The 14,015-nt window shown below is 47.2% G+C and overlaps 2 protein-coding genes across 2 annotated transcripts in view; one reads left to right on the top strand and one right to left on the bottom strand.

Annotated features, from left to right (window-relative positions):
- LOC134968766 (BTB/POZ domain-containing protein KCTD19-like) overlaps positions 1-2,012 on the bottom strand; it is a 33,588-nt gene extending 31,576 nt beyond the window's left edge. The window contains exons 1-3 of the mRNA XM_063944255.1: positions 1,983-2,012; positions 1,596-1,746; positions 730-921 (exon numbers count right to left, since the gene is read on the bottom strand). Of these exons, the coding sequence (XP_063800325.1) occupies positions 730-921; positions 1,596-1,746; positions 1,983-2,012 (373 nt within the window). The remainder of the gene's footprint in view (positions 1-729; positions 922-1,595; positions 1,747-1,982) is intronic.
- A 379-nt stretch (positions 2,013-2,391) lies between these two features.
- Positions 2,392-14,015, top strand: part of LOC134968767 (puratrophin-1-like) — a 36,083-nt gene continuing 24,459 nt past the window's right edge. Inside the window, exons 1-3 of the mRNA XM_063944256.1 lie at positions 2,392-2,411; positions 12,415-12,517; positions 12,613-13,430. Coding sequence (XP_063800326.1) covers positions 2,392-2,411; positions 12,415-12,517; positions 12,613-13,430 — 941 coding nt within the window. The remainder of the gene's footprint in view (positions 2,412-12,414; positions 12,518-12,612; positions 13,431-14,015) is intronic.

Genomic DNA, 14,015 nt, shown 5'->3' on the forward strand with positions numbered 1-14,015 from the left:
GTATGAAAACAAGGTGTGGACCTATCAGAATCAGCTTTATTGGCCAGGTATACTTGCGTATACCAGGAATTTGTTTTTGGTTTACAGTGCAGCAAACACGAAGGGAACAAGTAAACAAGGGGGAAGGGGGACATGTGCAGTCTTCAGATAAAAGAACCATAGGGAACAGAGGGGCAGATTTATTAAGCTCGGTGAAGTGATAAAGTGGAAGGTGATAAAGGACCAGCCAGTCAGCTCCTAACTGTCATTTTTCAAACCCAGCCTGTGACATGGTAGTTAGGATCTGATTGGCTGGTCCTTTATCACCTTCCACTTTATCACTTCACCGAGCTTAATAAATCTGCCCCACAGTGTTCATTACGTGCAGAAAATTAGAGTAGAGCAACTGGGCGGTCTACCAGGGGGTCGGTTGGTCAGGAGTTCAGCAGGTGGACTGCTTGAGGAAAGAAGCTTTTGAGGCTTCTGTTAGATCTGGTGGGAATGGCCCTGTAATCGTCTACCAGATACAGGTCTGGCAGCAGGATGAGCGTGCCGTGTATACACTGTTTCCACCTCACTAGAACCCACTAATACTAGTCATGCATTCTTCATATTTCAACGGGAGATGAAGAGAGGAGGTTAGAGAGAGGAGGTTAGAGAGAGCAACAAACCAGATGAGTAAAAGTTGTCACAATTCCTTCATGAAATTAAATGAAATATAATAGAATTGTGCATTCACATTGCTCTAACCTATGAATCTGAATTCGTCACATCCGCATTCTATAAATATGAAACTGTCGGAGAACCACAGCAAGCCGTCATCTGTGACCAGTGACGGATACTTCTCCAGCACGTGTATTGGAAAGAAGCAATAAAGCACCTCCTCTTCAGTGTCGATAAGCGGAGAGTCTAAGAGCCCAAGCGGAGCTTTGTCGTGTAGCCCTAGAAGATAAGGTGAAGTCATTGTTGTGCACTCTATCACCAATCCACCGTCTCAAACAAGCAAGGACAACAGTGCAATAAGAACCTGATAGGCACAGATCACATGGGCCTGATTCTTTCGCAGTTCACGGAGGTCATCGATTTTTTGCTTCTGTGCATGCGTGAAAAACCCTGAAAACTCACACGGCGCATGTGTTACACACTGCTTGGAGAGAAAGTAGACTGTGATAAAGCATAAACCAATCAGTTCCTAACTGTCATCTCCAGCCTGTGACGTGACAATGAGGAGCTGATTGGCTGTTACTTTATCTTTGCCCACTTTATCTCTCTCCAAAACTTAGTAAATAGAGGTGCAGTTGCAATTGAGACGCACAGTATCTGTAATGCATTGGAAATTTGCTGGGAGGTGACTTGGAGGTGGCTATTCAAATGTGCAAAAATGGTCTGTCATATGGGCGTGTTATGGAAAGGTCGCTAGATTACATCTTCTACAGACACTCAAAGTGGTGTCTCAGTCTTGCACAGTCTGGCGCACGGGTGGATACCAGGGAAGGGCTTTGTAGCGGCATTTGCATAAAGCTGACTTTGTGTGATCGCCAAAGGACGCAGATACGGACGCCGCCGATTCCAACTCAGAATCAGGCCCATATGAGAGAAGGAGAATGAGCCATTACCTGGGAAGAGTGAACGTTTTATTGGGAATTCGGATAGTCTGCTGCTACATTTACGAGTCTTCCAGTAGTAGATGGATGCTTTCTCAGTGATGGGTATATCTGCTGCCAGATCGCACAGCTGGGGCTCTCCTGCCTGTAACTTATCTGCAGCCTGTTAATAACAAATGGCAGAGACACGTGAAGAACAGACGCTGTCCAGTAAATGAGTTCACACGCAGATCATTTCCAACACGCTGGTAGGTGCAAAATGCCAAGTATCTGCCAAAGCCAACAAAATAAAGTGTAAGGGAGTTATGGCTTTCCTGCAGCAATAAACCTCTCATCGGGGTATACGGACCTCTTCACTCATAGAGGAGGCCCAGTATGTCCTGTCAAAGGGATCATTACCCGTAAGATAATCAGGGCCTGCTCTTCCATTAGGCAGCTGCCTAGGGGCACCGGCCCTTGGAGGGCGCCACTGAATTCATCAAGCAATAAAGTGGAGGATGTCTCTGTACAAGACATCCTCCTTTTACACTGCACTGGCAGCGGCTGCAGGTCTAATCAGGTAGAGCTGCCGCTATCAGGCTGTACCACATCGTGCCTCAGCGCTTCCTACGTGCCGACACGTGTCTCATCAAGTCATGTGAAGGCACATAGGAGGCAGATGTAACTACGGCTCCTGACGGGCGCCCTCACTCATCATAGTCCTGATTCACCTCCTGGATCCCGACTCTCCAGCAGCACCTGACTACATGTCTGCACCTGCAGTGTCGCTGTAATACTGCTGCTGCCTGTAAGAGGAACCCTGCTAATGATGAGGGAAGACAACATAAGGTAAGAAACTCATGGGGGTTTCTGCGAGAAAACAGAGGGTGGGGGTTATGGGGGGAAATATGTGGGTACATATATATGTATGTATACACATACAATTAAATATCCCCACCAGATGTATATCATTCAGCATAAAAGTGAAACTGGCCTCAGTGTCCTAATCAATTCCTAACATACCACTAATCATTTATGTAATAATGATACCTCCGGGAGGTTTGTGCGTGTGTGTGGGGGGGGGGGGGGCTTTGCCTAGGGTGCAGAGATACCTTGCACTGGCCCTGAATATAATAAAGCATGAACAACCAACTAATACAATTACAGTACAAGTATAATGCAAATGTAACATTACTGAGCACAAGATGTGTTATGGAAGGTGGCATTTTCCCCCTCAAATCAATAAGAGACTTGGAGACACTGCAGAGCATTAAAGGCCCCATACCACTCATTTTAAATAGAAGAGGTAATTTACAACTTGTATCCCGTATCCTCTGGAGAATATATGAAAGTGTCCAGTGGTAAGAAGTATTAATGTGTGCATGTGTGTATTGTTTTCCAGCATCTATGCTTGTGCTAATGTTAGGTTTGGGGATAAAGGCCAGAGTAGGTTTAGATACAGGACACGTGCTAATGGTAAAGCTTTGCAAGGATTAAACGCAAAATAATCTAATGGCGCGTACACACGGTGAGATATTTTCTGACGATTTTGACTATATAGTCAAAATTGTAAGAAAAGTTAGTGCAGATCACAAGGTGATAGACTATGCAGGCAAGTCAATTTTGACTATCTCATAGAAAAGACTTAGCCAAAATCGCACATAGTATCGCAAGCACAGTCTTCTATGCTTGTGATACCGACCTAGTCCCTATTGCACAGTGAGAATCGGGGTTAGCCCGCATCTCACCGTGTGTATGGACCTTTAGACATATATATGTCAGTGTTAGGTGTAGAGATGAGCGGGTTCGGTTCCTCGGAATCCGAACCCGCCCGAACTTCAGCTTTTTTTACACGGATCCGAGCGACTCGGATCTTCCCGCCTTGCTCGGTTAACCCGAGCGCGCCCGAACGTCATCATGACGCTGTCGGATTCTCGCGAGGCTCGGATTCTATCGCGAGACTCGGATTCTATATAAGGAGCCGCGCGTCGCCGCCATTTTACACGTGCATTGAGATTCATAGGGAGAGGACGTGGCTGGCGTCCTCTCCGTTTAGAGAAGAAATAGATAGGAGAGTGAGAGTGAGACAGTGACACTTCATTTACTGGAGCTTAGGAGGAGTACTCAGACAGAGAGTGCAGAATTTTGCTGATAGTATTAGTTAGTTATACTAGTGACAGAGTGAGACAGTGACACTTCATTTACTGGAGCTTAGGAGGAGTACTCAGACAGAGAGTGCAGAATTTTGCTGATAGTATTAGTTAGTTATACTAGTGACTGACCAGTGACCACCAGTGCAGTTTTATATTATTTAATATAATCCGTTCTCTGCCTGAAAAAACGATACACAGTGACTCAGTCACATACCATATCTGTGCTCAGCCCAGTGTTGCTGCTGCATCATCTATGTATAATATCTGACTGTGCTCACACAGCTTAATTGTGGGGGAGACTGGGGAGCAGTTAGGTTATAGCAGGAGCCAGGAGTACATATTAAAATTAAACAGTGCACACTTTTTTTCTGCAGGAGTGCCACTGCCAGTGTGACTGACCAGTGACCTGACCACCAGTATATAGTATACTATATTGTATTGTGAATGTCTGCCTGTAAAAGTTAAACACACGTCGTGTGACTTGTGTGGTGTTTTTTTATTCTATAAAATAAAAAACTCATTCTGCTGACAGACAGTGTCCAGCAGGTCCGTCATTATATAATATATACCTGTCCGGCTGCAGTAGTGATATATATATATTTTTTATATCATTATTTATCATCCAGTCGCAGCAGACACAGTACGGTAGTTCACGGCTGTAGCTACCTCTGTGTCGGCACTCGGCAGTCCATCCATAATTGTATACCACCTACCCGTGGTTTTTTTTTTCTTTCTTCTTTATACATACCACATTCCATTATCATCCAGTCTATATTAGCAGCAGACACAGTACAGTACGGTAGTCCACGGCTGTAGCTACCTCTGTGTCGGCACTCGGCAGTCCATCCATAATTGTATACCACCTACCCGTGTTTTTTTTTTCTTCTTTATACATACTACATCTCATTATCAACCAGTCTATATTAGCAGCAGACACAGTACGGTAGTCCACGGCTGTAGCTACCTCTGTGTCGGCACTCGGCAGTCCATCCATAATTGTATACCACCTACCCGTGGTTTTTTTTTCTTTCTTCTTTATACATACTACATCTCATTATCATCCAGTCTATATTAGCAGCAGACACAGTACAGTACGGTAGTCCACGGCTGTAGCTACCTCTGTGTCGGCACTCGGCAGTCCGTCCATAATTGTATACCACCTACCCGTGGTTTTTTTTTTCTTTCTTCTTTATACATACTACATCTCATTATCATCCAGTCTATATTAGCAGCAGACACAGTACAGTACGGTAGTCCACGGCTGTAGCTACCTCTGTGTCGGCACTCGGCAGTCCATCCATAATTGTATACCACCTACCCGTGGTTTTTTTTTCTTTCTTCTTTATACATACTACATCTCATTATCATCCAGTCTATATTAGCAGCAGACACAGTACAGTACGGTAGTCCACGGCTGTAGCTACCTCTGTGTCGGCACTCGGCAGTCCGTCCATAATTGTATACCACCTACCCGTGGTTTTTTTTTTCTTTCTTCTTTATACATACTACATCTCATTATCATCCAGTCTATATTAGCAGCAGACACAGTACGGTAGTCCACGGCTGTAGCTACCTCTGTGTCGGCACTCGGCAGTCCATCCATAATTGTATACCACCTACCCGTGGTTTTTTTTTCTTTCTTCTTTATACATACTACATCTCATTATCATCCAGTCTATATTAGCAGCAGACACAGTACAGTACGGTAGTCCACGGCTGTAGCTACCTCTGTGTCGGCACTCGGCAGTCCATCCATAATTGTATACTAGTATCCATCCATCTCCATTGTTTACCTGAGGTGCCTTTTAGTTGTGCTATTAAAATATGGAGAACAAAAATGTTGAGGTTCCAAAATTAGGGAAAGATCAAGATCCACTTCCACCTCGTGCTGAAGCTGCTGCCACTAGTCATGGCCGAGACGATGAAATGCCAGCAACGTCGTCTGCCAAGGCCGATGCCCAATGTCATAGTACAGAGCATGTCAAATCCAAAACACCAAATATCAGTAAAAAAAGGACTCCAAAACCTAAAATAAAATTGTCGGAGGAGAAGCGTAAACTTGCCAATATGCCATTTACCACACGGAGTGGCAAGGAACGGCTGAGGCCCTGGCCTATGTTCATGGCTAGTGGTTCAGCTTCACATGAGGATGGAAGCACTCAGCCTCTCGCTAGAAAACTGAAAAGACTCAAGCTGGCAAAAGCACCGCAAAGAACTGTGCGTTCTTCGAAATCCCAAATCCACAAGGAGAGTCCAATTGTGTCGGTTGCGATGCCTGACCTTCACAACACTGGACGTGAAGAGCATGCGCCTTCCACCATTTGCACGCCCCCTGCAAGTGCTGGAAGGAGCACCCGCAGTCCAGTTCCTGATAGTCAGATTGAAGATGTCAGTGTTGAAGTACACCAGGATGAGGAGGATATGGGTGTTGCTGGCGCTGGGGAGGAAATTGACCAGGAGGATTCTGATGGTGAGGTGGTTTGTTTAAGTCAGGCACCCGGGGAGACACCTGTTGTCCGTGGGAGGAATATGGCCGTTGACATGCCTGGTGAAAATACCAAAAAAATCAGCTCTTCGGTGTGGAAGTATTTCACCAGAAATGCGGACAACATTTGTCAAGCCGTGTGTTCCCTTTGTCAAGCTGTAATAAGTAGGGGTAAGGACGTTAACCACCTCGGAACATCCTCCCTTATACGTCACCTGCAGCGCATTCATAATAAGTCAGTGACAAGTTCAAAAACTTTGGGCGACAGCGGAAGCAGTCCACTGACCAGTAAATCCCTTCCTCTTGTAACCAAGCTCACGCAAACCACCCCACCAACTCCCTCAGTGTCAATTTCCTCCTTCCCCAGGAATGCCAATAGTCCTGCAGGCTATGTCACTGGCAATTCTGACGAGTCCTCTCCTGCCTGGGATTCCTCCGATGCATCCTTGCGTGTAACGCCTACTGCTGCTGGCGCTGCTGTTGTTGCTGCTGGGAGTCGATGGTCATCCCAGAGGGGAAGTCGTAAGCCCACTTGTACTACTTCCAGTAAGCAATTGACTGTCCAACAGTCCTTTGCGAGGAAGATGAAATATCACAGCAGTCATCCTGCTGCAAAGCGGATAACTGAGGCCTTGACAACTATGTTGGTGTTAGACGTGCGTCCGGTATCCGCCGTTAGTTCACAGGGAACTAGACAATTTATTGAGGCAGTGTGCCCCCGTTACCAAATACCATCTAGGTTCCACTTCTGTAGGCAGGCGATACCGAGAATGTACACGGACGTCAGAAAAAGACTCACCAGTGTCCTAAAAAATGCAGTTGTACCCAATGTCCACTTAACCACGGACATGTGGACAAGTGGAGCAGGGCAGGGTCAGGACTATATGACTGTGACAGCCCACTGGGTAGATGTATGGACTCCCGCCGCAAGAACAGCAGCGGCGGCACCAGTAGCAGCATCTCGCAAACGCCAACTCTTTCCTAGGCAGGCTACGCTTTGTATCACCGCTTTCCAGAATACGCACACAGCTAAAAACCTCTTACGGCAACTGAGGAAGATCATCGCAGAATGGCTTACCCCAATTGGACTCTCCTGTGGATTTGTGGCATCGGACAACGCCAGCAATATTGTGTGTGCATTAAATATGGGCAAATTCCAGCACGTCCCATGTTTTGCACATACCTTGAATTTGGTGGTGCAGAATTTTTTAAAAAACGACAGGGGCGTGCAAGAGATGCTGTCGGTGGCCAGAAGAATTGCGGGACACTTTCGGCGTACAGGCACCACGTACAGAAGACTGGAGCACCACCAAAAACTACTGAACCTGCCCTGCCATCATCTGAAGCAAGAAGTGGTAACGAGGTGGAATTCAACCCTCTATATGCTTCAGAGGTTGGAGGAGCAGCAAAAGGCCATTCAAGCCTATACAATTGAGCACGATATAGGAGGTGGAATGCACCTGTCTCAAGTGCAGTGGAGAATGATTTCAACGTTGTGCAAGGTTCTGATGCCCTTTGAACTTGCCACACGTGAAGTCAGTTCAGACACTGCCAGCCTGAGTCAGGTCATTCCCCTCATCAGGCTTTTGCAGAAGAAGCTGGAGGCATTGAAGAAGGAGCTAAAAGGGAGCGATTCCGCTAGGCATGTGGGACTTGTGGATGCAGCCCTTAATTCGCTTAACAAGGATTCACGGGTGGTCAATCTGTTGAAATCAGAGCACTACATTTTGGCCACCGTGCTCGATCCTAGATTTAAAACCTACCTTGGATCTCTCTTTCCGGCAGACACAAGTCTGCTGGGGTGCAAAGACCTGCTGGTGACAAAATTGTCAAGTCAAGCGGAACGCGACCTGTCAACATCTCCTCCTTCACATTCTCCCGCAACTGGGGGTGCGAGGAAAAGGCTCAGAATTCCGAGCCCACCCGCTGGCGGTGATGCAGGGCAGTCTGGAGCGACTGCTGATGCTGACATCTGGTCCGGACTGAAGGACCTGACAACGATTACGGACATGTCGTCTACTGTCACTGCATATGATTCTCTCAACATTGAAAGAATGGTGGAGGATTATATGAGTGACCGCATCCAAGTAGGCACGTCACACAGTCCGTACTTATACTGGCAGGAAAAAGAGGCAATTTGGAGGCCCTTGCACAAACTGGCTTTATTCTACCTAAGTTGCCCTCCCACAAGTGTGTACTCCGAAAGAGTGTTTAGTGCCGCCGCTCACCTTGTCAGCAATCGGCGTACGAGGTTACATCCAGAAAATGTGGAGAAGATGATGTTCATTAAAATGAATTATAATCAATTCCTCCGCGGAGACATTGACCAGCAGCAATTGCCTCCACAAAGTACACAGGGAGCTGAGATGGTGGATTCCAGTGGGGACGAATTGATAATCTGTGAGGAGGGGGATGTACACGGTGATATATCGGAGGATGATGATGAGGTGGACATCTTGCCTCTGTAGAGCCAGTTTGTGCAAGGAGAGATTAATTGCTTCTTTTTTGGGGGGGGTCCAAACCAACCCGTCATATCAGTCACAGTCGTGTGGCAGACCCTGTCACTGAAATGATGGGTTGGTTAAAGTGTGCATGTCCTGTTTATACAACATAAGGGTGGGTGGGAGGGCCCAAGGACAATTCCATCTTGCACCTCTTTTTTCTTTTATTTTTCTTTGCGTCATGTGCTGTTTGGGGAGGGTTTTTTGGAAGGGCCATCCTGCGTGACACTGCAGTGCCACTCCTAGATGGGCCCGGTGTTTGTGTCGGCCACTAGGGTCGCTTATCTTACTCACACAGTCAGCTACCTCATTGCACCTCTTTTTTTCTTTGCGTCATGTGCTGTTTGGGGAGGGTTTTTTGGAAGGGACATCCTGCGTGACACTGCAGTGCCACTCCTAGATGGGCCCGGTGTTTGTGTCGGCCACTAGGGTCGCTTATCTTACTCACACAGTCAGCTACCTCATTGCGCCTCTTTTTTTCTTTGCGTCATGTGCTGTTTGGGGAGGGTTTTTTGGAAGGGCCATCCTGCGTGACACTGCAGTGCCACTCCTAGATGGGCCCGGTGTTTGTGTCGGCCACTAGGGTCGCTTATCTTACTCACACAGTCAGCTACCTCATTGCGCCTCTTTTTTTCTTTGCGTCATGTGCTGTTTGGGGAGGGTTTTTTGGAAGGGACATCCTGCGTGACACTGCAGTGCCACTCCTAGATGGGCCGGGTGTTTGTGTCGGCCACTAGGGTCGCTTATCTTACTCACACAGCTACCTCATTGCGCCTCTTTTTTTCTTTGCGTCATGTGCTGTTTGGGGAGGGTTTTTTGGAAGGGACATCCTGCGTGACACTGCAGTGCCACTCCTAGATGGGCCCGGTGTTTGTGTCGGCCACTAGGGTCGCTTATCTTACTCACACAGCGACCTCAGTGCAAATTTTAGGACTAAAAATAATATTGTGAGGTGTGAGGTATTCAGAATAGACTGAAAATGAGTGGAAATTATGGTTTTTGAGGTTAATAATACTTTGGGATCAAAATAACCCCCAAATTCTATGATTTAAGCTGTTTTTTAGGGTTTTTTGAAAAAAACACCCGAATCCAAAACACACCCGAATCCGACAAAAAAATTCGGTGAGGTTTTGCCAAAACGCGGTCGAACCCAAAACACGGCCGCGGAACCGAACCCAAAACCAAAACACAAAACCCGAAAAATTTCCGGCGCTCATCTCTAGTTAGGTGCACTTTGGCCAAGCCACTCATTTGAGGGGTCATAATCATTTACTGGGAAGAGAATATGGACCCCCTCCCCCCCCCCCCCCTCCATGACTTGAAGCCTTTACCAGAAGTTTCTGTCCCCAAATGAATAACAGAAAACATTCAGTAAGGTTAAAAATAAGATTTTAAACCTACAGGTAAATCTTTTTCTCCTAGTCCGTAGACTCCGGGGACTCCGTAAGGACCATGGGGTATAGACGGCTCCGCAGGAGACATGGGCACTGTAAAGACTTTAGAATGGGTGTGCACTTGCTCCTCCCTCTATGCCCCTCCTCCAGACCTCAGTTAGGACTGTGCCCAGAGGAGACTGACAGTACGAGGAAAGGATTTTTGTTAATCTAAGGGCAAGATACATACCAGCCCACACCATACATACCGTACAACATGGAATGAACCAAACCAGTTAACAGTATGAAGCAAACAGCATCAGCCAAAGGCTGATCTCAACTGTAACATAACCCTTATGTAAAGCAACAACTATATACAAGCCTTGCAGAATTTGTCCGCACTGGGACGGGCGCCCAGCATTCTCTACGGACTAGGAGAAAAAGATTTACCGGTAGGTTTAAAATCTTATTTTCTCTTACGTCCTAGAGGATGCTGGGGCGTAAGGACCATGGGGATTACACCAAAGCTCCAGACCGGGCGGGATAGTGCGGATGACTCTGCAGCACCGATTGAGCAACCATGAGGACCTCATCAGCCAGGGTATCAAACTTGTAGAATTTTGCAAAGGCGTTTGCACCAGCGTCTCTCAGTGACAGTCACACACACGGGTACGGTGTCTCTCAGTGACAGTCACACACCGGTACGGTGTTTCTCAGTGACAGTCACACACAGGTACGGTGTCTCTCAGTGACCGTCACACACAGGTATGGTGTCTCTGAGTCGCACACACGGGTGTAGCATCTCTCAGCGACAGTCACACACGCGGTTGTAGCTTCTCTCAGCGACAGTCACACACGCGGGTCTAGTGTCTCTCAGTCACACTCACGGATACAGCTTCACTCAGTGACAGTCACACACACAGGAACAGCATCTCTCAGTGACAGTCACACACACAGGAACAGCATCTCTCAGTGACAGTCACACACATGGGTATAGTGTCTCTCAGTGACAGTCACACACGGGTGTAGTATCAGCGTATCTCAGAGATAGTCACACACGGGCACGGTGTCTCTCAGTGACAGTCACACACGGGTGTAGTATCAGCGTATCTTGTGGTTCTCCAAGTACCAGCTTGCGAGGGAGGCTTGCTGGGACATGTAGTACTACTGGAAAAAACAATATTCTTTCAATTTTCTCAAGGCTATCAGTCCCCCCATCCGCAGCCCTTGGATGGGGGGGACAGCCTCGGGCTTCACCCCTGGCCCTTAGGTGGCTGGGGGGGACACCCCTTGAATGAAGGGGTCCCCACTCCCCCAGGGTACCCCGGCCAGGGGTGACTATTTGGATATTTAATGCCACGGCCGCAGGGCGCTGTAAAAAAGTGACCCCCGGCTGTGGCATTATCTGTCTAGCTGGTGTAAAAAATACGGGGGACCCCTACTCTTTTTGTCCCCCGTATTTTTTGCACCAGCACCAGGCGCAGAGCCCGGTGCTGGTTTAAAAAATACGGGGGATCCCTGTCAGTTTTTCCCCCAGATTTTTAGAACCAGGACCGGCTCGAAGAGCCCGAGGCTGGTTATACTTTGGAGGGGGGACCCCACGCAATTTTTTTTCTGATTTTTACCATTCCATTAAAAAAAATAAAGAAAAATATTTTAAAAAATATATAAATAATACTTGTGCCTCCAAAAAAGACAAACCAAGTACCTAATCCCTTCTAATATAAATAGATATGCTATTACCAATAAAAAAAAAACACCAAAAAAAACATGCTTTAACATTTTTTTATTAGATTCCGCCAGCAAAGTGTGGCGGATTGAAAATGACGAATTTACTGTCTAAAAGCACAGTTGTCGAATTTCCAAACTTCAATTGAATATACTTTTGTCGAATTGCCGCATTTGTACCATTGCAGAAATGTCGAATTTGACAAATGTCGAATTTCAAGAAGTCGAATTTGGAAAGTCCGTTTTTTTTACGAAAAGTACTGAATTGCATTGTCGAATTTTTTTTTTTTGCCAAAAAAGTCCAGTTTTTCGACAATTTCGGGAATTCGACCGCAATTGCATATACCCCATGTGTTCCTGACAGAAGTCCAGCAGTGCTGGTCGGATTCCTGAGAATGGCACCGCACAGCACCGTGTGATGACTACATACAGCAGTTATGGGACGCCGGCTGAGCCCAAACTCAGAGCAGCTTGTATTGTGTATTCTCAGATGGGTCCGAGACTCCTGGGTCACATTGTTGTTTTGGTTACGGGGTCTGGTCATTTGTACCGTGGGGTGTACACTGTCAGCACTTTCTATCCATTAACGCCTCTCCGTTCTCTCCCTGAAAGGACTTATGGAGAAAACCGTCAGTGCTTGCTGCACAGTATTACTCTGATCACGATAACCTGTTTGTGCCTGAGATTGGTGTTGTCAGCTGCTGATGTTCCATCTGTACAATGTATTATCTAATGTCATTTAAATAATTTGCTGACTGCACCAGTGTGAGATGTTTTCCGCTGTTCTGACCACCGCATTTGCTTTTTCAGGCGTATGAATGGGCTCTGGAAGGGATGCGACATCTTGCCGCCATTAGTTTTGATGACTGTAACTCCCCTGAGCTCTGCGCCGGTGCTGTAGAGAGTCTGGAGAAGTACCAGGTGCAGCACACGGAGATCGGAGAGAAGAAGTTCGAAGAGATGAGGGAGCTTGCCTACGAGTTGAAGAGCGAGAAGGGGGCCAAGCAGTGGAAGTTTGCATGGTCAAAGTGCCAGGAGGCCAGGCAAGTCTTCGAGAAGAAATTGGAGGCGACGCTGAGGGCGAAAGGCTCGTTATCCGGGGACCAGCGCTCTCCTAGATTGCTTTCCCATAGGAGAAATTCGGACGCTGTAGACCGCAAAGAGCCTTATTTCCTAAACGAGCCTAAATCACCCCTTTGCAGCAGGGAGAGGAGGCTGGGCAGAGTCCTCTGTAACCGACCAGAGGTGGGAAATACAACAGACCAGATTCCATATGTGGCGAGCCCATTTGGCTCAACTACCAGCTCTATCACATCATCTGCTTTAAGAGTGCGTAAGCTGTCCCTACAGAGTGTCCCCGGGGAGGACCTTCACCTCCATCTACTCCAGCAGGTGCCTTCTGGGTCTTCCACGCCAACTCCATGTCGCCCCATGGGCAGAAGGTTATTGAGGAAGGCACAGAGCTTTGACCTTCCTGGAAGTGATGTGGGAAGTCACGGGTGCCAGAGGCGGTTGAGCAAGCCTGGCAGGCGGGGTAACACTGGTGTGTTCATTAAAGGGCTGGAAGTAAGCAGCACAGAACTGGCAGACAGGCCCTGCAGCCCCCGACAGCCGCCCTCCCTGGACTGGTCAGCAGAGCGACTGCTTAGAGATCGGAGGAGTAGAGCAGGGCCGTCTTTTCATATGGGCTCAATGGGCTCTTGCCCAAGGGCCCCAGGAGTATAAGGGCCCTAGGCTGAGAGCTGAGGGTCCCCTCTTTCCAGGGGTACCAGATTTTTGAAAATCGGCCCAGGGGAACTGGCGATATCTGACTTGAAAGCCGTCGTCCCCATCCAAGCCTGTTAATTGCTCTTCCCAGACAGATATCTCGGGTTCTGTCTGGCTTAGAATTACTCTGAGGGTATACACCTGATAGGGTATGTTAACCTATTCAGGTCTGGTCTATAAACTCTCTGCAGTCATCAGTCAGAATTCTGTTTCCCTTAGCAACCGGTTGGAGATCAGTGAATGAAAAGGTGACACAGGATCATTGTGTAACCTAAGCAGTTCATAGTTGATCTGTCTTTGGGGCCATATAAGGTTTATTTTATAGTAAAAGAACAAAGGATTCATGTGTGCCAATACATTTAGCCAATCAGAATACACCATGTATGTCTTGAAAACTGAAACACATCAATTGTCAAACAGGATTATAATTAGCAATTAGAATATAT

Source organism: Pseudophryne corroboree, chromosome 11 (genome assembly GCF_028390025.1).
Source record: "Pseudophryne corroboree isolate aPseCor3 chromosome 11, aPseCor3.hap2, whole genome shotgun sequence".
Taxonomy (NCBI): domain Eukaryota; kingdom Metazoa; phylum Chordata; class Amphibia; order Anura; family Myobatrachidae; genus Pseudophryne; species Pseudophryne corroboree.